At 47.6% G+C, this 26,450-nt stretch overlaps 1 protein-coding gene across 15 annotated transcripts in view; it reads right to left on the bottom strand.

Annotated features, from left to right (window-relative positions):
- Positions 1-26,450, bottom strand: part of BANP (BTG3 associated nuclear protein) — a 126,047-nt gene that overhangs the window by 72,291 nt on the left and 27,306 nt on the right. For 11 of the 15 annotated variants that reach the window (XM_055232726.2, XM_055232721.2, XM_063612534.1 and 8 more), the window contains 4 exons: positions 23,676-23,767; positions 20,527-20,726; positions 3,132-3,248; positions 1,276-1,451 (listed from right to left, as the gene is read on the bottom strand). In XM_055232726.2, coding sequence (XP_055088701.1) covers positions 1,276-1,451; positions 3,132-3,248; positions 20,527-20,726; positions 23,676-23,767 — 585 coding nt within the window. The remainder of the gene's footprint in view (positions 1-1,275; positions 1,452-3,131; positions 3,249-20,526; positions 20,727-23,675; positions 23,768-26,450) is intronic. The other 4 variants (XM_055232729.2, XM_063612542.1, XM_063612544.1 and 1 more) reach the window with 2 other exon arrangements.

The raw sequence follows: 26,450 nt of genomic DNA, 5'->3' as shown, positions 1-26,450 counted from the left end.
TGACAGGATGAAGGGCACACAGAGGCTCTCAGGGGAAGAGGGCTCTGAAAGGCACACTGGGCAGGCCGAGGGCCAGGCAGGAGGGCACCTCAGAGCCCTGCAGGAGAGAAGCCCCCGCTAGGAGTCCAAGTAGGACAAACAGGTTCACATCCTTCCAGATCTCGGGGGAAATGGGCAGTGCATCCTGTGCCATGGACCCCGTGGAAGCTGCGTCCTCTAGCCCAGCGACCTGCCTCTGAGAGCCCATGTCCAGACACTGATCCAAGGATGGTTTTCTTGGACACTGATCGAAGAACACAACGCAGGCCAATGCTAGTTTCAATAATGAAAGGTTACAGGGGGCCATCCGTGGAAAGCATCCAGACCTGATGAAATAAGCAAAACTGGCTAAAAATGACTCCGTCCATCTGCACTAACGTGCAAAGATTTCTACTGTGTAGGGGAAAGAAGTGAGTTATAAAATCATGAAATCTGCACAAAAAAACCCCAAAAGGTTTAGAGATCTCAGAATGGTGGAATCACAGTTATTTTCCCTTTATTCTTCATTTTTATAGTGTATCACTATTTTTTTTGTTTTTGAGACAGTCTCTGTCGCCCAGGCTGGAGTACAGTGGTGCGACGTTAGCTCACTACAACCTCTGTCTCGCGGGTTCAAGCAATTCTCCCGCCCCAGCCTCCCAAATAGCTGAGATTACAGGCACCTGTCACCGTGCCCAACTAATTTTTGTAGTTTTAGTAGAGGCGGGGTTTCACCATTTTCGCCAGGCTGGTCTTGAACTCCTGACCTCATGATCCACCCGCCTCAGCCTCCCAAAGTGCTGGGATTACAGGTGTGAGCCACTGCGCCTGTCCTATACTGTATCACTTTTTTTTTTTTTTTTTTTTTGGGGAGACGGAGTTTCACTCTATTGCCCAGGCTGGATGCAATGGCATGATCTCGGTTCACCGCAACCTCCACCTCCCAGGTTCAAGCGATTCTCCTGCCTCAGCCTCCCGAGTAGCTGGGATTACAGGCACCTGCCACCACACCTGGCTAATTTTGTATTTTCAGTAGAGACAGGGTTTCTCCATGTTGGTCAGGCTGGTCTCGAACTCCCGACTTCAGGTGATCCGCCCGCCTCAGCCTCCCAAAGTGCTGAGATTACAGGCATAAGCCATCGCGCCTGGCCACTGTATCACTTTTTTAAAAAACAAAAAAATTTCTAAAAAGCAAAACAAACAAACAAAAAATCCTACTGGTGCTCTGGCCGAGGAAAGAAGATGCCTGGTACGCACCTTCTGAGTTCAGGGTGATGAGGGTGACGTTGCTCCCAATGCTCTGGCTGCCCGCCTGTCCACAGCTGGACACAGAGTCGCTGGCCTCCGAGCCGCTCTCCCCGTCTTCGTGGTGGCTGTCTTCTTGGCCCGGCACCTTCACCACAATGGTGTTCTGCCGACGCCCAGGCACAGCGCTAAAGGGAAAAAAAACACACCAGCCCGATGTAGTAAGAGCCGCAAGCAGCACGCGAAGGTCAGCGCTTTCCTTATCACAAAATCTAACTCTGCATGGACCAGTGGATCACACAGCCTTCCCATACCGCTCTCTCTACCAAGATTAATAGCAACTCCATGGGAGAAAATGGCCTGGGGCTGAAAGAAACTGTATAAAACAAAACTTAACCATTTAAAGAAAATATTTGTATCACAAAAGAAGCAAAATCGTAACTCACTGGGACTCAGGCCTAGCATGCTGCCTTCTGAGTTCAGCAGTCATCCCATAAAATGCTGGTTAAGAGTCTTTTTTCAGGTGAGGTTAAAGGAAAGACTAAATGAGGAAAACTGAGCCCAGAGGCCTGGGTCAATTCGACCCACGCTGCTGGGCTCGCTGGAGGTGGCTCTGCCTCTGCAATGCGAGCAGCACTCCCAAGTACGCCCATGGGCAAAAAACCCTGAAGGGGCTTAAAAAACCCACTGAGATCCCATCGGAGCTGCCATCATCCCAAGGGCTGCTGACGTGGAAAGACAGAACACTGCGAGCAAAGCAGGGTGAGGCCACCTCCACAAGTGCTCAAAAAAAGGATGATTTAGAGACTTACTACTTCCCTTTTTTAATGACCCTTTCAACATCCCCTACCGTGGACTGCTACGCACCACGAGAAGAGAAAGGAGCACAATTTTTCTATTTGCAAAGTCAAAAAAAAGGTGTTGAAAACACTGGCTGCACCCAGGGGAGGGCACTGCACTCTGCACTTTCTGGCCTGGATTCTCTAGAGCGCTGTCCACAGTGAACCTGATCTCAACACTAGCCATCTGCCTGGCTGACCTCAGCGCAAAGCCCCTGAGGCACAGCTGACCCTGGCACCTCCTCACCGCCCATCACCAACTCCTCTCCCTTCACCCCACGTATCAGACACTTGCGACCACAGCTGCGGCCCTAGAGAACTGAGCTGAGTCAACACAGAAAGGGGATGAAGCTGGAGGAGGAGCAATCCACAAAGGAGATTGAGAGAAAAAGCAAATAGAACTTTGTGAAGACACAGATGGGAAAGAAAAAGCAACAGCATCCTCGGGGGTTCACGCAGCCCCGGGGGCACTCCTGGGGACAGCAGGGCCTGGATGCCAGCCAGAGGCCACTGCACGGCCTTCCCCTCACACAGAGCGGGGACGGTGTCTTCTGTCCACTCCCACTTCTGACCAAAGCTCCATTCAAAATGTCTCAAGAGAAAAAGGTATAAGAAAAAAGTCATAAACTCAACATGCCTGCACCACTTAGCAACCGTGGGAGAGGGCGTCTGTTTGCCTGACACGCTCTGCGCAGACAGACGTGAGGACCACTGAGCTAGGTGGGAGGATGAACGCTTTCACAGACTGCTGTGAGGAGACAGAGCCAGCCCCCTCCACAACCCTGGCCAGCACGAGACACAGAAGTCCCCGGCGGCAGCTGCCCCTGGTGTGGCTGGACTCAGCACTCAGCATCGCCCAGCCTGCCCTCCCCGACCTCAGAGAGCTGGGGCGGTGCCTGCCAGGCTCAACCCTGTGACCACAGAGATGAAGCGTGTGCTGGACTGTGCCCTGGCTTGGGGACGTTGACTTATTCTCACGGGACTCCTCACAGTGACAGGGAAAGGTGGGGTTGGTGCCGTGCTACTGACTTGCTAATGACATTTTCCAGGGAATCCGGTGCCCTGCTGCCCAAGGGGTCTTCCATCTTGGCTACAATGGCGTTCTGCCGATCATTGTTGAGTATTACTGTAGTCTGGGGGACGACGCTAGGGAACAAAAGAATCACAAAGAAAAAGAAGGCCTTAAAACAACAACATTCATGGTAAGAGCACATAAGAGTCATTCAACATAGTCCACTCCCAGGGACCCGCACTGAGGGGGAGGCCTAAGAGTCATTCAACATAGTCCGCTCCCAGGGGCCCGTCCTGAGGGGGAAGGAGCCCCAAATGCTAAGGAAGAATAAACTGGAGATGGGGTTTTTAGCAGAATGTAACTTTTCCTAACTGTTGGTGTTCTGTCTGCACAACTGGATAGCACAGGACAGCTGGGCTGAGGATGCTGAACGTGTGATACAGAATAGACTGTGACCGCACCAGCTGTTATCACACCCAGTTAATAAAGCTTCTAGGGTGGCACACTTGCATGAAAACCGGCTTGACATTTTCAGTCACTCCATCCCAACTCATTCCTATGGGACAGATCTAACGTTCGTAACCAAGTAAGTGTTGGTATCATTCCACAACGGTAGCGCCCTGGAAAGAAAGGGGCAAACATCACATTGGACTTGGGATGGAAGGACACACATGCTGCCTCCAGGTCCTGCAGGAACATGTGTGAGCTACAACCAAAGGGCTCAGGGTTCTGCTTTGAAGGAAAAGATTCTACAAAAGAACAGACCATGGCCCAGAAACCACCAAGCCTGGCGCCACCCTGGAGGAAGCACGAATGTGTTCAGACAGGCGGCAGCTAACACAGCTTCATCTCAAAGTACAGACTCACCCACAGTTTTCAATCATGTGTTTTTAAGCCTTAGCTTTCTGGTCACAAGGGATATCTAAGGAACACTTTGTTGCGGAAGGCTAGGGAGAGAAAGAACTAGCACTAGAAATACAAAGTGATTATCACCTGACAATAAAACACCATTCTTGGATTTCACTCTCCAAAAACCAACCTGGGAAGCCTGCCTTTGTGTGATTTGCACACAGGAAATTCCAGCTGCTATCACTGTAATTGTCCCCACACTGAGTGCAAGCACAGCACCATGCCATGCCCAAGTAAATCACGGGACCATCAGGTTTTCTCCTAAAATAAACGCATAATCAACTGCATTTCATTCAAAAACATTATTTTTTAAATTCCTCTACTTGTTATTGGTGACACCTAACGTTAACACAGCAAAACCTGACAAATGACCTATAGGTCAGGTATGAAAAGTAACCCAGGTGGCTTCTGGCTTGGTCACCACAGTCACCTACAGGCTGTGACAGTCCTATGCTCCTCAGAGATGTAGAACTGGAGAGGCTACCTGGCTTGCACGAGCTTGATATGTTCCCCAAGTGGAGGCTATGGAACACTGGTGCCCCCGGGATCCTAGGCCCACAGCATGTCCACACACACATTCATTCTCTCTCTCTCCCCATGAGCAACTGAAAAAGGACGGTGCTGCTGGGTAGCCAACAGTCCCCTAATGACTATTCACAGTGGCCACTGGCACATCAACATTCTGAGAAGAAATTTTAATAGAGTAAAATGTCTTCAGGCCACCATTTGGCAAGGTCATTTGACCAAATATACCTTTTTTTCCTTGAAGATCCTTATTAACGTGAAGGAAATCATAGTCTAAGACAACCAGCTCCCAACTGGAATAACGTGCCCCTCGGGTGCCCCACAGCTTTCTAGGGGGCTCATGGATGCAAACAGCTCTCAGCAACACAGTCTCCAGGTCCCCACCTTCCAGAACGTCCTGTTTCCTAAAGATGACTCTCCTTGAGCGAGCATCTCAGTGTGTGTGTTCCCTTCCACAAAGCCCTTTTCCCACCTAAAAAACAACCTCTGCTCTGAACACACTGGACGCACCATCCACCTAGGGCGCAGACCCCAGGAGCCGGCACAGGGCCACCTGAACACTGGCACGGGCGTGACAAAACCAGCAGCTCACCAGCTGACTAGAAAGCCCTTGGTAAGTCAGCTGGGTTGCAATCCTTTGCTTTCAACAAAATAGACGGAGATCGTCAAAAACAGTTTCTGACGACGGACCACTGAGACCCCTGGCACACAACTCAAAGAAGCCAAGGACTCCTTCCTCTCCCACATATTACTGATGTGACCCAAGTTTCCCAGCACCCAGAGCTATAAAACCAAAAACAGCAGGACCAACGTGGAATCCTGTCTCGTCTAAGCCGTCAAACATAACCATCCATCGATTCAATAATTAACCAAAAAGCCCTATCCAGCCCTTCAAAAACACATTCCCAGTATTTTATCATCAGGAATTAGTTCTAAGTGGGTGACAGATTCACGTTGTTTTGTTCAAGCATTGTAGTAGGAACGCAATCCAGAAGGCTTTTTTTTTTTTTTTTAAGCCCTTAGGGCCTTATGGTTAGGAACATAAGTTTTTTCAGCTTCGATTTACATCCCTATTTCTGTTGCAAAGGCATACGACAGCCAGGCTAACAGGATAAAATTTTGCGAGGGAAATGAAATGGAAAAGAAAGTTCAAAGAACAGAAAAGTGATGTAACATTCGACTGCCAAAAGCTCATTGGTGAGACGTTCAAAATGCATCATGATATTTAGATTATAATGCAAAAATTTAAAAAAAAAATCAGTTTTGTTTTTAAAGATCAATATTTTAATACGCTGTAAAAGTAAATTATTTTAATGTTTAAAAAAATGCCAGAAACGACACGCTTTCAACTAACGCAATTTAAATCAACCTCAAATTGCACAAAAGAATACTTTTTTTTAAATTATGGAACATCTTTATCACATTAAGGAGAATGAAGTCCCTATCTAAGGACTGATGTAGAAAAAGTGCCACAAGAATACTAAGCGACAGAACACACAGGTAAGTACAGCCGCGCATGTGTGTGCATGGAGACGTGTCTGGAAGGATAGCAAGAAACTGAGAAGCAGGTCATCGAGCCTCAGGAGCCGGGTCCTGCAGCATCTTCACGGCACAGACAGCAGCCCACACAGAAAAGCTATTAACCTGTTCAAGGCCACGCAGCCAGTGAATTGCAAAATTAGGTCTGAGGCCAAAGTCCCCGTGACAGACAGCTGACATTCCTAACCAAAACCACCCACTGCCCCCACAGCCCTCAGCACCTTTTCATCCATTTTGCCATCTCCTTATCATGCTTTAGTTTTCTGTGCGGCCTTCCCCTGTACAGGGGTCCTTCTGTTCGTCCTACGATGCCTCCCAAAGTCCCTAGAAGAATGCACTGGACATGGCTGAAGACCGTTTGGGACACGGAGGAATTCAAGAGTAAGCTTCCCATTTTGGAGGGAAATGCCTCTCGATCCGCTGGTTCACACGCTGCTGCTCTGCATGCCAAAAGCAAAGATTGAGAATCCCAACCCAGAGCAGAATCCACTGAGCAGGATGCCAAAAGACAGCCTAGAATGTTCTCATCCACTGTGCGGGGTCAGTTCTGAATTCCACCAAGAGGTGCTCAACTAAAGGTGACTTAAAGTCTGAGGGCTGACTGGTGGGAGCCGGCAGCCATCATGAGACCCAGCCGAGAATGGGCACTGAGGGACTCACCAGGAAGTAACAGTCCTAATTCTGCTGAGCTCAAGGAGTACTGAGTGCTTCATGTGCATGGTCTCACTCCCAGCCATCTTGGCTATTTTACCCACTTTACCACGAAGACACTGATGCTCAGAAAGATCAGGATCTGTCCCAGGTCTCACCATTTATTGGTGACAGAAGCTGTGTTCAAAACTAAGTATTTCTCATGCTTTTAGTCACTTGCTGGACAAGAACAGCAATGATCCTATTTCAACTACTGCTACAACTCACCCTTTCAGTGTTTGAGGTTTTTTAACTGTTTGACTTTGATGGATTTAAAACGAAACCTCTTCAGCCAGGTGCGGTGGCTCACACCTGCAATCCCAACACTTTGGGAGGCTGAGGCAGGCAGATGGCTTGAGCCCAGGAGTTCAAGAGCAGCCTGCGCAACACAGTGAGACCCCATTTCTACAAAACAAAACATCTTCCACTTTGAAAGCTGTCATGGCAAACATTTTCTACGCTGAGCTTATAAAGTGGCCTTCCATTTCTCTTCTGCTTCAGGGAACCACCTCATCACAGAGCCCTAAGCACCTGCCCTGTGCTCTAGGCAACTGGCATGGCGTCCCCTGTTGCTCGTGGACCACATAAAATGGAGCACATGTGAGCAGACATCAAGAGGCTTTATTCAAGTACATGCAAAACAAGCCACCAAGATAAGACATAAAATTAAAAATCTTGAGAAATGAAGGATTTAAACTACTTTCACAAATTTGTGTTTGCCATGTTTTCTTACAAAAGGAAACGAAACTAAGTTATTCTGAAGCACAGACTTAAAAGCCTATGCAGTGGTTCAGTGCAGACAACAACACAGGAAGGAGGGAAGGACGGGAGGGCAACGCTGAGGACCAGAGCCCAGCCGGCACCCAGGACGAGGGCCCAGCAACACTCAGAACCAGAGCCCAGCCGGCACCCAGGACGAGGGCCCAGCAACACTCAGAACCAGAGCCCAGCCGGCACCCAGGACGAGGGCCCAGCAACACTCAGAACCAGAGCCCAGCCGGCACCCGGACGAGGGCCCAGCTGGCACTTCAGAGCAGCAGAACATCCGACCCATGCAGCCAGTAAGCAGAACCCGAGAACCCTCGCAGCAGAAGTTAGCATCGGAAGCCATCTCCAACTAAGGGGCACAGGCAGCTGAGACGCCGGGTGGGTCCCGGTCTCAGGCTGTGACTAGGCTCCACGAAAGCTGTCGAATGTGGAAATGACGGGGCAAGAGAGCCACCTGATCTACAGCGGTGACTCCAGACACCGCTGTGGGTGCCTGCTGGACACACACCTCTGCCTGGGCACAAATGATCACAGGACAGAGAACAGACATGACTCTGTTCTCCACCTAACCCTCAACTCATGGAGAGGCCGAGAGGACAACCTAAGGAGAAAGCAAGCACCAACCCTCCAAAGATGAGTTTAAACAACTTCCAAATGTCCCAGGGCCAAAGCTGCTAAATGTGCATCTAACACGTCTGCACTGAACGCTCAGCAAGTGAGAAGCCCACCCTGGGCACCACAGGAACCCCAGCCTCCAGGGGCTCCCGCTCCAGCTCACCACATGAACAAGGCTGGGCGCGCTGCTTCCCCTCAGCGCCCCGCTGAGCCCAAGATCTTGACCCAGAGCTCGCTACCTGTGGAGTCAAGTCCTCAACCACTCCCATTCACGCCGCAGTATCCGGCCGTTTTCCACAGCAGGGAGAGGAAGAACTCCATCAGAATATCTGACGTATATTTGAACAAGAACAAGTTTTTGTCTCCTTCCCACCCAGAGCGCAGCCTCACCACGTGACACTCTGCCGCCACGGGTAGGCATCCCTTTTACAATTCAAAGTAATTATCATCAAGTGCAGGTTAGAAAAGCTGATACTAGTTTTCTAATTTTTATGAATTCTCTCAAGGAAAAGTATTTCAACAACAGCCAGGTAAAAAGAATTAAGTAATTTCTTCTGCTTTCTACTTATTAGGAAAAAATGGACAGATTTCTTCTAAACTCCAGTACCTGTTCCCTAAGAACATTTTCTCCCATGGACATTTATGCTCCTACATAACACACAAGGACCACGGCCAAATAAAAGAAGAAACTGGTTTGATGTAATGTACTTACAAAAAGAGGAGCTGCTCAGAGCTTCAGCAGGAGGAAAAGTAGGCCCCCCAAAACCCCCCAGGCCAGGGCAGCCCACAGCCTACTTCCCTTGCCGTCAAGGGCTGTCCCGGGCGCCCCCGCACATCCAGACTGCATTTCCCAAGCCCCTTCTGTGCACACACAGCCCTGTGGCCAGACTCCATCAATGGACTCTAACAGGCGAGAGGTGTGTCACTTCCAGGAGACAGGTTTTAAAAACAGGATGCACCTTTTCATGTCTTTCCCCTTCCCCGACTGAGGACCCCAAGGCCATAGGGTGAGCACATGATAAAAGGCTCAGGCATCAGAGGCACCCAGTGCAGTTGCGGGAGGACCAGAATCGCCCACATTGCACCCTGAACATGAGCAAGATGCACCCTCCCACTGTGCTAATCCCAAGTCCAGGGGACCCTCTACTGCCATGACTCATGTCACCCAATCAATACAATCAGCATTCAGACTAATCAAACATTTACTAAAAGTATATTTCTACTACTTGCAGGTTTGAGGGGCTTTTAATTTTTATACCTGGGGTCTCACTATGCTGCCCAGACTGGTCTCAAATTCCTGGTCTCAGATGATCCTCCCACCTCAGTCTCCCGAGTTGCTGGGATTACAGGTCTAAGCCACTCTACCACGCTAAAGATTAACAAGTCATAAAAACACGATCTAACAAAAAATACCCAGGGGTAAAAATAAACAGGCATGAAAATTTTCTTCCTAATATCTAATGAAATAAGCAAAACAGAATATAAAACCAACTATCAAATAACCACTGCACCAGAGAAACGGGACTAACCTAATGTAACAAACTTTAAAACCTCGTTGCTAAAGAAAGAAAGAAGCTTCTAGCTTCGGGGAATTGGCTTTGAAAGGCTCCAGATCTAACTCCTCACGCTGCTCTCCCCAAGGAGCCATGCTTGTGCTCCCACAGAGATCAGCGACTTCCACCTGACAGTCCCAAATCAGAGGGTGAGCAGGTCAAGGATGGGTATGTCTTCTTCCTCCTTCCTAGAAGCTACAGAAATGACTACTAGTGAGAGAGGGAAGCAGTGTCAGCACTGACTGCACAGAAGTCAGCACTCAGCAACGGCACAGGATGCGGGGCTCCTAGGCAACACGTTTGGGTGAAAAGCTGCCCAGGGCCCTTCGTATGCTCGGAGGACGCCGCGCACTGCATCCTGGTCTCTAACGCCAGGGCCCTCCAAACACCGCATCCTGGTCTCTAACGCCAGCGCCCTCCAAACGCCGCATCCTGGTCTCTAACGCCAGGGCCCTCCAAACGCCGCATCCTGGTCTCTAACGCCAGGGCCCTCCAAACGCCGCATCCTGGTCTCTAACGCCAGGGCCCTCCAAACACCGCATCCTGGTCTCTAAGTCCAGGGCCCTCCAAACACCGCATCCTCGTCTCTAACGCCAGGGCCCTCCAAACACCGCAACCTGGTCTCTAAGTCCAGGGCCCTCCAAACACCGCATCCTGGTCTCTAAGTCCAGGGCCCTCCAAACACCGCATCCTGGTCTCTAACGCCAGGGCCCTCCAAACGCCGCATCCTCGTCTCTAACGCCAGGGCCCTCCAAACGCCGCATCCTGGTCTCTAACGCCAGGGCCCTCCAAACACCGCATCCTGGTCTCTAAGTCCAGGGCCCTCCAAACACCGCATCCTCGTCTCTAACGCCAGGGCCCTCCAAACACCGCAACCTGGTCTCTAAGTCCAGGGCCCTCCAAACACCGCATCCTCGTCTCTAACGCCAGGGCCCTCCAAACACCGCAACCTGGTCTCTAAGTCCAGGGCCCTCCAAACACCGCATCCTGGTCTCTAACGCCAGGGCCCTCCAAACGCCGCATCCTCGTCTCTAACGCCAGGGCCCTCCAAACGCCGCATCCTGGTCTCTAACGCCAGGGCCCTCCAAACGCCGCATCCTCGTCTCTAACGCCAGGGCCCTCCAAACGCCGCATCCTGGTCTCTAACGCCAGGGCCCTCCAAACGCCGCACCCTCGTCTCTAACGCCAGGGCCCTCCAAACGCCGCATCCTCGTCTCTAACGCCAGGGCCCTCCAAACGCCGCATCCTGGTCTCTAACGCCAGGGCCCTCCAAACGCCGCATCCTGGTCTCTAACGCCAGGGCCCTCCAAACGCTGCATCCTGGTCTCTAACGCCAGGGCCCTCCAAACGCCGCATCCTGGTCTCAAACGTCATTTTTCAATTCATGGAGAAACGGCTGATTCTAGGCTGGGACAGGCACTCACAATGAGCCCAGAGAAGCATTTCGTAGGGCTGTGCAAGTAAAAAGTGCTCAGGCCGGGCATGGTGGCTCACATCTGTAATCCCAGCACTTTGGGAGGCCAAGGCAGGTGGATCAACTGAGGTCAGGAGTTCGAGACCAGCCTGGTCAACATGGTGAAACCCCGTCTCTAATATAAATACAAAAAATTAGCCGGGTGTGGTGGCACGGCCTGTAATCCCAGCTACTTGAGAGGCTGTGGCAGGGGAATTGCTTGAACCCAGGAGGCGGAGGTTACACTAAGAGATCGCCCCACCGCACTCCAGCCTGGGCAACAAGAGCAAAACTCTGTCTCAAAAGAAAAAAAAAAAAACACTAATGATGAAACATCTACAGTGAAGAGGGAACGGAGGGAACGTCAAGGGGCACGGGAGCCAACTGACGGGCTGCCAATGGCCAAAGCTGGAAGGACGTGAGCACCAGAATGAAGCAGAACTAGATTCTAACCCAGAGTGTAAAATACATCTCCACGAGCACACACTGATGGAAACGGATGAGTGAATAAATGGGAAAGAAGAGACGAGCCTCCCGGGTACACTGACAACAGTGTCTGTGATGCTCCACCCTCAAGAAGGCGGCACACAACTCCCCACTCCTTAACTGGGTGATGGGCACAGCAGCTTCCTTCCAAAGTGCAGGATGAAAGCGGAGTCACTTGACTGTGGAAAACGCTGAAGAGCACACCTCAGCCAGGTGACCCGCATCAGCATCAAGCACTGAGTCCTGCTGACCGTGCTGGCCTGGACAGGATGTGATGAGAAGGACTTCACCTCCGTGTCCTTCCTCCCCAAAACCCGTGACCCCAGTCTAGTCAGGAGACAAATTCCAACAGAGGCACATCCTACAAAATAACCGACCCAACGCTCCTCAAAAACTCACCAAAAACAAGGAAGTGTGAGAAACGGTCACAGATCAGAGGAGCCCAGGAAGGCTCGGCAACGGAGCATCCTGTGGACCCCCAGACATGGAAACATACAGTGGGTACCATGAGGAATAGTGTTCCGACACACTCTAGAATTTGGGGGAAAAGAAAATAATCTTGAGAGACACAGACAACACTAACTCAAGAAATTCTACATTTATCGAAGCTTTTTTTTTTTTTTTTTTTTTGAGGACTCTCACTCTGTCCCCCAGGCTGGAGTGCAGTGGCGCTATCTCGGCTCACTGCAGGCTCCGCCTCCTGGGTTCAAGCGATTCTCCTGCCCCAACCTCCTGAGTAGCTGAGACTACAGGCACCCGCCACCACACCCGGCTAATTTTTGTATTTTTAGTAGAGACGGGGCTTTGACTCATTAGCCAGGCTGGTCTCGAACTCCTGACTTCAGATGATCCACCCTCCCCGGCCTCCCAAACTGCTAGGATTACAGGCCTGAGCACCACGCCTGGCAGTTCTATATTTATTAAAATAATTGAATTTATTATTAAAAACCTAGGCTTCACTGGCAAACTCTATCAAAATTTTTAAAAGAAATAAAACTAATCTCACAGAAACATTTCCAGAAAATAGACAATGAGGGGCAGCTTCCCAGCTCTGTTGCTGAGGTCAGCAGTATCCTGATAACAAAACAAAGACACGGCAAAAAAAGAAAACTGCAGACTAACATGTCCCACAAACACAGATGCAAAAACTCTTCATTAAATATTAGAAAACTGATCAGTATAGCAAAAGCACAATGCACGTAGATGAAGTCAGGTTTATGACAATAGAAATGCAAGGTTCGGTTAGCATTCAAAATCGACGTAATTCACTTTAACAAAAGAATCAAGAAGGATCACCATACCATCATCCCGGGAGATACAGAAAAGGCATGTGAAAATCCAATGTCCATTCGTTCATGCGAAAAAACTCCCAAGAAACAAAGAATAGAAGGAAACTTCTTCAACCTGATTAAGAGCATCTGGGAAAAACATACTGGTAACATCAGACTTAATGGTGAAATGCTGGATGCTTTCACGCAAAGATCAGGAATAAGGCAAAAATATTTTTATAAAGAAAATACACTGAAATAAAGATCATGGCCAGCACACTAAGGTAAGAGAAGGGATAGAAATTCTACGGGAAGAAGCAAAACTCTATTTAAAGGTAACATAATTATGCATATTTAAAAAAAATCCTACAGAAAATCTAAAACAAGTTCATCTAGAAATGACACAGGATAAAGGTCAGTAAAGAAAAATCTATTGTACTGCTACACCCTTCTAATGAACAACTGGATACTGAAATTTAAAATACAATACCATTTATGATAGCATCCATAAGTATGAATATGATAGCATCTGTAAGTATGAAGTACTCAGAGATAAATGTAACAAAATATGTACAGGAGCTGAACACTGAAAACTGTATAACACTGCTAAGAGAAATTAAAGACCTCCATAAATGGAGAGACATACCACGTTCATGAATCAGAATACTCAATACTGTTACGTCGGCAGTTCCCCCAAATTGATCTACAGATTCAATGCAATGCCAATCAATGAGTTATGAGTTATTCTAAAACTAGAGAAGTGCTCCAAATTATTAGAGTGTGCATAATCATTACAACATTTAAATTTATGTTTCTCATTAGTTTGGTTATTAGATTGTATCTCTAAAGCATACGATTATGTGAATAATTCCCAAAGTTGTATGTATGTAAACTATATCATACGATTATGTAAATAATTCCCGAAGTTGTAGGTATGTAAACTGTATGTTTTCTTTGGCTAGTACTCAGCCCTAGCATGTAGAGGGTGTCACAATTAGGTCACCAAAAGTATGCAGCTGGCCGGGCGCGGTGGCTCACACCTGTAATCCCAACACTTTGAGAGGCCGAGGCGGGCAGATCACGAGGTCAGGAGATCGAGACCATCCTGGCTAAAACGGTGAAACCCCTGAAACCCCGTCTCTACTAAAAATACAAAAAATTAGCCGGGCATGGTGGCGGGCGCCTGTAGTCCCAGCTAGTCGGGAGGCTGAGGCAGGAGAATGGCGTGAACCCAGGAGGTGGAGGTTGCAGTGAGCCGAGATCGCGCCACTGCACTCCAGCCTGGACAACAGAGCGAGACTCCGTCTCAAAAAACAAAACAAAACATAAGTACGCAGCTGTGCAAGGTACTATAGACCAGTCAGGAGGAGAAATCATACGTACACGAAATTAAACGAAAGCAAACAAAATTCAATATTAAATAAGAAAAGAATTAAACAAAACCTTAGCTGAGACCAAACCATTTCTTCACAATTCATGCAGCTCTCCCTTGAGTTTGTCAGATTCTAAAGCCTATGAAATGCTATAATTTTTCACTGGGAATGTCAATGACCCAAAACTGAAAAAACTGGTTTACCCTGGCCAAGACCTCTCGTGCTCCCATGCCAGAACCGAGATGCTCAAAACCAGGCCTAGCTCTACATAACACCCCAACAGCCTTTCCATAAGTATCTATCAATAAAATAGATAAAAGGCCCTCTAGGAAATAAAATAAAAGACACTCTAGGAAATAAAACAGAGAATCAGCAACCAGCATGCTAGAGGGAATTAAAATCATTCCTTAATCAAATATTTCAATTATCCACGGGTCAACAGTCAGTTCTGAGGAAAAGAAAAATTTCTCCTCCACTGAGTCTTACATGACACATCTCTGGAAGACATACTTTAAAAGAAATCACACTTTTAAAAATTTCCAGAACTAGTCTTATACAGAAGCCTACGGTTTATAATTGTTGTAAAATTGTAGAAATATGCTAGTTCTTTAATTGTTTAATGTTCTTAAAGATAAACATCTGTGACTTTAAAAAGCAGATTTTAAAATCTATTTTTTAATTAAAATAAACTAAAATAAAATTAGCTTGTTTTTATTTTTAAAAATAATTTTTCGAGTCAGTATGTTCAGTTAATGAAAACAAAGCAGCAAATCCTGAGCTGTGAGCTGTGGTCTGAGCTGCCCAGTAACCAACTCCACAGGTGTGCTGGGCACAGAGAGCCCTGCCACCCGCCCTGTGTCCTGGATGTGCGCAACCGCGCGGGCCTGCATCCCCTGACGGGCAACACTCCATGCTCTGCTGCATCCTGTTTACACCACTATCTCTGTCCAGCTTCGAAGTACAGACAAAGGATGTTAACATTTACCTGTATAAATGTGAGCATGTGCGTGCCCTGGATCCCTGCAGGCCATGTGACATAACGAATGCCCCAACTGAACTGTCCACACTAGCATTCAAAGGACAGGCCCAAACAACTTTAAAGTTAAAACCTCGGGTTACTACACCAAAATTACAATGAAGCAAAATCCAAACTGATGGCGCACCTGCAGGAAGAAAATAAGCCCCTACCTACAAATCTTAAAAGACCATTTTTCTTGTCCCCAAGTCGATGACAGCTGTTGGATGAGGCCCATCCAGGTGACTCGCATTTTTATTACAATGATTCAACTTTAGCTTCAAATAAAAGGGGCTTTCTTTTTCTTTTCTTTGTTCTAGAAGTTATTTAAAGAATCTCATTCAGGTGTAGAACCCAAAAATCTGGATCCAAAATGCCAAGTGAGGCAAGAAGTACTCCACTGCCTTCTTGTGTTCCAGAGAGTAAAAGGAAAGAATAATCAGCTCTCAGCAGTGACCGTACAGACCAGTCAGTTTTAATGAGAAATAACCAACAGGTGGGGTGGATTTCAACACACAGAGAGGGGGCCTTAGTGACACCCCTGCTGCTGCAAGGCTGTGCCCACCCTTGAGGGTTGAGCTTACTCTGAGCAGATGCAGCCACTCTAAACAGAAGGGCAAGCGATACTGCAGGGGGCAGCTCACACTCTCTCGGGGGCCTCGTCACAACTCAAAGCCCCTTTAAGGTGTCTGCATCTGTGCTGTAAGATTACACTCGGACTTCCCAGCTAATCCCTCACAGCAAGGAGTGAGCCCTGGGAACCCTGGGCTATTTTAACAGCATATGATTTGGATGTAATACTGTCTGTGACTTACATACTTCTAATCATCATTTAAAATATTTGAGTCCCGGCTGAGGGCAGTGGCTCACACATGTAATCCCAGCACTTTGGGAGGCCGAGGTGGGTGGATCATGAAGTCAGGAGTTTGAGATCAGACTGACCAACATGGTGAAACCCCATCACTAATTTAAAAAAAAAAAAAAAAAAATTAGCCAGGAGTGGTGGCGGGCACCCCTAGTCCCAGCTACTCAGGAGGCTGAGGCAGGAGAATCACTTGAACCTGGGAGGCAGAGGTTGCAGTGAGCCAAGATCATGCCATTGCACTCCAGCCTGGGTGACAGAGTGAGACTCCATCTCAAAATATCTGAGTCCCAAAATAAATAATCCATAGAAGCACCTTATTATTCGCAATACTAACCAATTTTTAACTTTGGAGACTTTTCCTTTTCAATGTTCCACTGCCCAATTTTAGACAGACAATTCTCATTCACTCGTATGTGTTTACAAATTAGTAACTTTCTAATTTAAACATTCTTTTTTTCATTGACATACTGGGATTATGTTCTTATCTGCTATTTCTCCCCAACAATTTTCTGTCAACAGCTTTCAACTGTTGGCAATTTTTATTTCTAATTTTCAGGACTTATATAGAAAGATACCAGCCTGGCCAACATGGCAAAACCTCATCTCTATCAGAAAATACAAAAATTAGCCAAGCATGGTAGTGTACACCTATAGTTCCAGCTACTCGGGAGGCTGAGGTGGGAGAATCACTTCAATCCAAGAGGCAGAGGTTGCAATGAGCCGAGATTGCACCACTGTACTCCAGCCTGCATGACAGAGTGAGACTGCCTTTTAAAAAGAACTTACAGGGAAAGAAATGCCAGACTTAATAACATCTTTTTTTTTTTTGAGTTAGGGTCTCGCTCAGCCTGGAGCGCAGTGACAGAGTCACAGCGCACCATAGTCTCACCCTCCCAGGCTCAAACAATCCTCCCACCTCAGCCTCCTAAGGGATTACAGGCGGGTGACACTGTGCCCAGCTAATTTTTTTTATTTTTTTGTAGAGATGGGGGTCTCACTATGTTGCCCACACTGGTCTGGAACTCTTGGGTTCAAGTGATCCTTCCATCTTGGCCTTCCAAAGTGCTGGAATTACAGGTGTGAGCCATCGCACCCAGCCTCCTACTTTAAAAGTCATTCAAATATACCATATTTAAAACTTTACTATGAAAGGAAATCACTCCAGTAGGCGTGGTGGCTCACGCCTGTAATCCCAGCACTTTGGAGGCTGAGGCAGGCAGATCACCTAAGGTCAAGAGTTCAAGACAAGCCTCGCTAATGTGGTGAAACCCTGTCTCTTCTAAAATTACAAAAATTAGCCAGGTGGTGTAGTGCATGCCTGTAATTCCACCTACTTGGGAGGATGAGGCAGGAGAATTGCTTGAGCCTGGGAGGCAGAGGTTGCAGTGAGCCAAGATCGCGCCACTGCACTCCAGCCTGGGTGGCAGAGCGGAGTCTCAAAAAAAAAAGGAAACCATTCTTACATTTTCTTGTAATTTTGAATAGAATATATTTGAAATAGGATTTTAAATAGAATATTTTTTATCCTATTTAAAACTATGAGAAAATAGAAGAACAATTCTTCTATTAATCTTAATTTTTACAAACGATGGTTTTATTAGCAATATTAATAATCCCCATGCTGATACACAATAAATATATTCTACAATAGGTTGATTTTGCCTTGCCAATATGGTTCTTTCAAACCGGAAGATCTCACACATCTGGGTTAAGTGGATTGTGCATCTGAGTCAGTATTAGGCAACTTTCTTCTTATTTCACCGCTTGTTGACACGCAGACAGACAACCACCACAGGTCCGTGAATGGCAACATCTGCCCCCAGCAGAGGGAAGCATGGGGGATTTCTGCCACGGCAGATCTGTGACTAACATCCACCCCAGCGGATGTGTTTTCGTGAGCACAGACACTGTCACCCTCAGAAAGCAGGAGGACCCTGGGCCGAAGCAGCCCCAGAGGAGCTCCAGGTCCTCTTCCTCTTATCTTAAACTAGAAACTCAGATGGAAATGAATGTGTGACTTGGCCAAGGTCACCTCAGTGTCTGTCAGGGCAACTGTGACAGCCAGAGGCCCAAGCTCCGCCCTGTGCAGATGGAATCCAAGCAAGGTACCCTCAAGGCTAACCCACGACAGAAACCACACTCTAGCCTTTGGAGTTCTTCACTCAGGAACTTCACTCCCCATCACACATTGTCAGTGGTGGAATCTAACGACCAATTTTGTCAACACTTTTCCCAAGTGGTGACAATGACCTGCCTAGCACTGGCACAACGTGACAAGTGACAAGCGACACGTGATGGGGCTGCCGTCCGCCAGCACGCAAGGCTCCAGGGGCAGGAGAGGTTCGTTCATCCTTGTGTTTAATTCCTTAGAACAATGGTTCTCAATGCAGGTGCCCAGGGGTGCTTTGAGATCCCGTGGGACATCTTCAGTGGTCAAGATTCAGAGAGTACTGGAATTTGGCAGGCAGAGGTAAGGGAGGTTGAGACGTCCTTCAATGAGCAAGACAGTCTCACCCAACAAAAACTCTCCACACACAAAACTTACAATGAACCAGAACTTCATGAGTGGAAAACATGCTTCTAACTCTCTGAACCCAGAATCTTCCTCTATTCAACATTTACACACAAAACATTTTTGCACGGTCTTACTATGACTTGAATTTTCCATGAATTCAACTATTATATAAGTCTAGAAAAAATTATACTTTGCTTTATGTGAAAGTTCATTAGGAACTGCTCACCATTCTGTAATATTCCATCACCAGCTAGGGGCTGAACTCCCAGTGTCACGCCTGGGTCCATCTGCAGGGACCGCCCCCAGTCACCAGGACGCAACACACCAGGTGGGACATCCGGCTTTTTCACGGCCAACCCTCACCACGTTGAAATGTGTTGTCTTATTACACAATACTATCACATTCATTCTCTATAGCTAGGGCAGTCTATTAATTATAAGTTATAAATTACATTTTCTTTTTTTTTTGAGACATAAATTATATTTTCTAAAAACTGCATTTTAGGGTAAGAGGATATTACCCCAAAAAACTATCCTAAAAAAAAAGGCATTGGGTACAACAGCTTTGCACACCTGACCTGGGAGCCCAACAGCGTCCCTGCACAGAGGACACGGTAGACAAACTCCTGCTGTGGGGAAACACGTGAGTGACAGCACTTGTGCAGGGCGAAGGCCACGTCTCAGAGTAATACGTGAACGATCCCCAGCTCCTGCCTGCGAACTGAGATGCCAACTCCACCAGCAGCAGCAGAGCTCAGAAGACGGCCGGGTACCGTTTCCAAAACCCCAGGCACATCCGAGAGTTCAGAGGCACCACTGCTTCAGCCAGCACAGCAGCCATCATCTGGAGCTGCCCCCAGACTTCCCACACTCCCTGGAGAGGTCCACAAAGCACCTAACCCAGCGCCAACCACCAGCACAATGTGCAAGGTGGCACCCGCAGCACACACGGGCAGGGTGGCACCCGCAGCACACACGGGCAGCAAGGTCACCACAGTCCTTCCAGGCTTGCTGCGGCTCCCATTCCTCGGCGTCCACATGTCCTCCCCGGCCCCCCCCCGCTGCTGTCCCCCCCGCTGCCGTCCCACCATTCTCTCTCCTCCCAGACACACCGGGCAGAAGGCTACGGCCAGGCCAGGGAAGCTGAAGTGAGTAGCGCTCAGTCAAAAGGCCCCTCGTCAAGCACAAAGCCATGCCTGCCTTAAGCAGGACTTCTTTCTGGCCAGGTGTGGGGAAGGCTAGCGACACCAGAGCCTGAGCTTCAGCGCGAGTTTCAGCTGTAATATCTGGCAGGAAGCCTTGGATGAGTGGACACCAAGCAGGTCCGAGACTTTCTAAGACAACATAAAGCTTCTACTCAAGCAGTTCGCAAACTACCACACAGCTTTCTAAGATTAGACTCATTAGACTCTACTTTTTAAAAATAAGCAAAATAAAAACTGCAGATTTGAATGAAAAGTTTGATATATTCATGTGAAATGTATAAACACCACATACGAAGAAAAACATATCTAAAGACTAGCCAGGTAGAGTAGGAAAAAGGAAAGGAGCACATGTACATCTTCTAAGATCTGGTGGGTTAGTTCCAAAGCAAAGGTGCATGGGTCGGCTTTATGTGCAAAGGAAACGTGAGGATGACTTCAGGTCATCCTGGCAGGATGCCATGTGTTCGGTTTTGGTCTAACTAAAGTCAGCTTTGGTTAGAAACTGCCGAGACTGCTGAGGCAGACACCGCCCATCTCCAGCAAACTGAGCCATTAAGCTGCGGGCCTGGGCGAGGAGGTGACACGCTTCTCCCCAGGTGACCTGAAGGCCCCGGCACCCTGGTCTGTTCTTACCATCGCACTTTGTTGCACGTCTGGGTTGCCCCGAGAGGGGAGCCGGCCACCATGGGAACCTGGATGGGGCTGTGCTGCTTGTTCGTGACCAGATCCAGCTTTTCTTCTAAGGATTTACAAGTAGCCTCCAGGGCTTGCAATTTGGCTTCAATGCTATCCAACCGCAAGCAGATTGTCTGGTTGATGGAATACAGGAATGACTGGAAGTGAAAAAAGACCGGCTTTAGGAAGGGTCCCCTGAATTGTAAGAAGACAACCCCAAGAAACACCAAACAGCTATTTCCTGATCTCAACTCCATCCAGTCAGACAGAACAATCCCCACACTGGAACTAGCTCGTGAGCTTTGAGCCAGAAACATGGGAGTAACGAGTTCACATTTTACACACGAGTCACACGTCCTGTTTCAAATGTGATGATTTAATCATGGTTTCACTTCTATGTGCGGTTGCAATTCTTTGTTAAGCCCATTTAATTTTAAAAAAGGGATATACTTTAATATGTTATTATTAATCAGTAAATTTACACATAAAACTAGTCAAATCTTCTCAACAATAAAAACAGATTACACCTAACATCAAAACAGTGTAAAAGCCACAGGCCATGCACATTCACCTCACACCCTGCTGCCTAATCGGAAAAGGTGATTGGATCCCCCGTGGCCCTGCCTTGGGATTTGGTCCGGAGGCTCCTGTGGGGCTCTTGAGCAGCAAGCTTGCCACCTAGTGGTTGGCAAAGCCGGACTCCACATCTGACCTTTCCGGCTGAGTCTCCTCCAGATTCCTAACTCCAAGTAACCACAGTGAGCCGTGACGTGCCGCACTCCAAACCCAAGAAACAGAGAAACACACAAACCAGAAAGAGAACTTCACTTCCCCAGCTGCCGTCCCAGCCAGGAGCCACCATGAGCACACGTGGAAACGTGTTAATCACTTAGAATTGCACTGTGCAAAACAGACACCCTCTACCAGGTCTCACCAGCAGACAGAAGGACACTCCTTCGGGTCTAGGGAGGGACAGGTTGGGGGAGCGCCCACCAGCCCTGCTTAGTAGTCAGGAAGGCTGGCACCTGCCTTAAGAATCAATAGCTGAAAATAGCACAGAATTCGTGTTTCGTCTTTCTCTCTCCTTTCCTGCCCATGACCTAAACAGTGCGGGGCCCAAAGTGCACACATCAGAAGGAAGGGGGAGGTAGGCTTGGGATAGCAGGGGCGGCACTGCGGCAGCCACTGAGAGCTGGCCGTGGAGCTTGCAGCACAGGGGAGTGGGAGGCCGGCCCACATTCACAGGGGGGCAGGAGGCCGGCCCACATTGGAGCTGGAACAGCCTTTCCACTAACTGCAGCTGACCTACAACACTGCTTACACCCACTCTCCTTTCTGATCTCAAGGGAATCTGCAGAATATCAAAATTACAGTGATATCATACATCACGTAGCTGGCATGGAAACCTGGTGTACACAGTGGCAGGGACAGCGCTGCAGGAGGGAAAATCCACATATTGCCCAACAACTCACCTTTTCTCAGGTCACCACCTCTCTCCTGGCAAGATTCACCACTGGGCGCTGATACAGACAGGAGCTAAAGAAACCAACCGAAACTCACCCTCCCTGACTGACTACTCTCTGTTGAAGGCGCGTGAGAGAGAGGGAAGGAGCCACCGCATCAGGTGGACCCAAACCAGGTGATGACACTCAATCAGCTTATTTACAAAGGAGGCACGGTCCATGGCATGACAAACATGCGTCGTCTTGAAAAGCAACAATAGGTGGCTGAATCCCTGAATGGCCACGGATAACCCCGCTATTTTCAACAACTGGAGAACATCAAATGTTTGGCTCTCAAATTCTTTAAACAGTACACCCATATTATTTTAATTCTGAATTTCAAATGATTCTGCCTGGGGTTTTGGGGAAAATCACTCTTACATACCAATAAAACAACCTACAGCCACGCACACGACTCTACGCAAGTTGCATTCAACCGGGGACCCAACCTCTTCTCAACAGTGGGACGAGGACAAAGGCAGGACCACTTCCATGCCAACTTTATCTATTTCTGTGCTATGTGGAATAGATGTGTCTTCTGATAAAATCACAAGTGCGTTTTATTTAGGGAATGATAACACAGTGTTTACCAACAGAGCCACATCCGATCCATTGGTTGGAAATAGGCATTTGACAGTGAATTTATTTGTAAGTTTTTCATACACATTTACACTGCTTCTCCTTGTTAACAAAACAAATTAAATATTACCAAACAGACACCCTGTGTAAGTAGAGGAACTCCATGAAAAGTGACTTTGGTTTTGTGTTGCTCTCATAACCTTCTCACACGTGCTCCGTGACTCTGCAAACACTGGAACCAGCCAAGCAAATTCAAAGATCCAAAAGTAATCAACTGAATGAGCAGTTCCCAAGAACCCCATCTAGTGAACTTCAGAATCTAAGTGACGTAAATGGCAGACACAGAAGTCATTCATCACTGGTAGAAAGTTCACTTTCCTTCCATCCAAGATGGGCCTGCAGGTGTGTGGGAAGATGCCTCCTTCAGCAGCATCTCAAAGTAAACAATTCTTACTCTTCATGCTCTTCAAGAGAGAAAATGGCTCACACTCTTCTGTAGCAGGCTGCCTCGTGATATGGCCACATCCTAAAGTGATACATCCACATCCTAACCGCCAGAACCTACCCATGTGGTCTCTTTGGAAACTGTGCAGATGTAATTTAGAAACTCTTTGGGTCTGTGTAGCTGTCATTTAGTCAATGAGATCAACCTGGATTAGGGTGGGCCTTAAATCCAATGACAAGTCCTTACTAGAGGAGAGAAGGGGAAACAGTCACAGACACACAGAGGCGGCAGCAACATGAAGAGGAAGGCACAGCTGGAAGGAGCCCCACAAGCTGAGGCAGGCCCGGAGCCACCAGAAGCTGGAAGAGGCAGGAAGGATCCACCTTCTAGAACCTTTGGAGGGAGCGAGACCCTGCCTGCATCTTGGTTTTGGATCTCTGGCCTCCACAGCTGAGAGGCTACATTTTTAAGTCATCCCATTGATGGTGATTTGTTACAGCAGCCCTTGAGATCTGCAATGCACTACACATAAGAGAACACTGCAGTGCACTACACATCACAGAACAGAGCCAGATTTTTACCTTTATAGACGGATCCTGGCAATTGATTTCTAGTCGCTGGCGTTTCAAAGCAGGTTCGTCTTCATCTGTCACTACATGATTCTCCAAAACAACTGAAATCAGTGACAGAGAAAAAAAATGTTTAACATGAAAAGTTTTACAGAATTATTTTAACATTAAGATAGTAAACAGTGCTGACACCTTAAGGTTGAATGAGAAATAGCAGAACCTATTTCATATTTTACCTTTTTAAACTTATTCTCAGTCAGGCAAAAAAATAGGATAACTCCTTAAACCCAAGAAAAACCCAGACACTGGGTAATTAATGTGCCACTGAGTCAGTCCTCACTCCAAATCTGCAAGCTTCTGACTTCTGACTCAATGCTCTGTGGGGCTGCCCCATTTGGTTTGATAAAACCCAATCAATAATAATGATTTCTTCCCAACTTTAAAATAAAGTTTTATCTGTTGGTCACCTCATTCCAAAATCAAAGCCACTCTATCTGCAGGTCCACAACTAAAAGGGGTAAAAAAACACTGAATATCACGTGTCATAAGTGCTGATAATCAAAACAGTCTCAACATTAACACACTAAGTGACAGAACCCCAACCCTCCCAGGCACAGCTGAGACCAGCTGCCCCCATCACACAGCAAGCGTCAGGTGATCGTCACGGCTTCCCACAGGATAAGCAACTCGGCCTCAGCCCAGGGCAGCCACAGTGTGGTCCCAACCTCCTTCCTTTTGTCTAAAACTGACTACAAAAACAATGTCAAAGATAACGTCAAAATCAAAGACCAAAATCGGCCACAATTGCCTCATCTCTGCAAATCACGTTTCTATCTGTCTGTGACCCTTCTAGTCCTTTTCCTTAGACCTAGTCAATTTTTAAAAATTTACATATTTGCAGTTACACATAGAAGTTTAAGGTCAACAGTTCTTGTTAAAGATTGTACACTGTGCCATGAGTGTTTTTTCTTCTGATTTCCTTGCCTGAAATGACAGTGTGAACTGTCTAGTGCACTCCTACCATGCACTACATGCTCACACATTAAGATAAACAAACAGCATACATGTGGGAGGTGAGAGACCATCTACCTCATCAACAGGTTTGTCTGCAGCCTTCCTCTTCACTGAGCAACAAATGTGGACTCTGGGTTAATATTAATTGTTTTGTTTGTTTGTTGTTTTTGTTTTTTAAGAGATGAGGTCTTGCTATGTCACCCAGGCTGGACTCAAACTCCTGTACTCAAGGGATCCCCCCACCTCAGCCCGAATAGCCAGGACTATCCAGGTTAATAGCTTTAAGTTTTTAACAGTAATACCAGTGTGTGGTATTTACAAAAATGAATGCCAGTATATAAGGATACTATATACATGCAAACATATGAGCATGCTTACTGTAACACTTCTGGTAGAAAAAAATCAGCAATCTGAATGCTGGCCACTGGGAATACCCTTCAGCACATGCACACCTTGGCACACCATCTGCTTTCAAGGGCACCCACACCACAGCCAAGCAGGATGACCTCACTGTGGCCAGATGACACCTGCCCTGCTCTGCTGGTGCTATGCCCCAGCCCTTCCCATACTACCAACCCTCCAGCCACCTCCACCATGGAAATCTAACCACCTTCTGTCCAGCCCCACTCAAACGCCGCCTTGTTCGGGAAGCCATTCCTGGAAGGGCCTCAACTCACACCTGTTTATACTGTGACACCAACAAGGTCACAGCACCCATCCCATAGCAGACCACCCTCCCAGCACCTTACATACAAGGCTGCCCACAGATGTGTGTGAAGCACTCCTGGCTGGCATTCAGATTCTCCAGGTGCTAGAGGAAAGCCAAGTGCACAGGCGTCTCTGGTCCCTGCCTCCACCTCCACCAAAGCAACTCCCCTCAGACGTGTTACATAGATTGACATTCCGAAGAAGATCTTAACAGGAAAACAAAAAAGAGTATCCATGCCTTTAAGCCTGTACACACTAGATGATTCATCTCAAAACTCTAAAACTTAAAGATGCTGAATCGTCCCGCAGTCCTAACAGGAACCTCACAGGTCCTAGGCAAAAGCAGTCAAATCTGATCTACCTGGTGGGAAATTACCCAAAGCCAAGGACCACTGTCGGCTGATTCTGGTCTTTGATTTTGACGTTATCTTTGACATTGTTTTTGTAGTCAGTTTTAGACAAAAGGAAGGAGGTTGGGACCACACTGTGGCCGCCCTGAGCTGAGGCCAAGTTGCTTAACCTGTGACAAGCCGTGACAATCACCTGACGCTTGCTGTGTGATGGGGGCAGCTGGTCTCAGCTGTGCCTGGGAGGGTTGGGGTTCTGTCACTCAGTGTGTTAAGGTTGAGACTGTTTTGATGATCAGCACCTCTGACACACTGGTCACACACTGGTCACACATTGGTCACACACTGGTATTACTGTTAAAAACTTAAAGCTATTAACCTGGATAGTCCCAGCTCCTCAGGGGCTGAGGTGGGGGGGGGTCCCTTGAGTACAGCACACGGCTCTGCCTTCGGCCTCATGACTCCTGAGAGGCAGGGAGCGCGTCAACCATCTCCACCTAAGCCTATGCAGATGAATTCTCACTTAATGAAACTTTTAAAACTCCATGCCTACAAGTGCCTGTGGTTAGTCAAAGGTTCTCAGGACCTCATTCTAAGGCTCTTTACTGTCATTGGAAACTGGTCATCGCACCAGGCCTGGAAGAACAGAGAGAGACCCTCATACTCATTACTCTAACCTTTTAGTTTGCTGAGAAGAAAACAAGTCCAGAAAGGTTAC

Source organism: Symphalangus syndactylus, chromosome 11, assembly GCF_028878055.3.
Source record: "Symphalangus syndactylus isolate Jambi chromosome 11, NHGRI_mSymSyn1-v2.1_pri, whole genome shotgun sequence".
NCBI lineage: Eukaryota > Metazoa > Chordata > Mammalia > Primates > Hylobatidae > Symphalangus > Symphalangus syndactylus.
The sequence above is the reverse complement of the archived record's forward strand: the minus strand, read 5'-3'. Positions and strand labels throughout refer to the sequence as shown.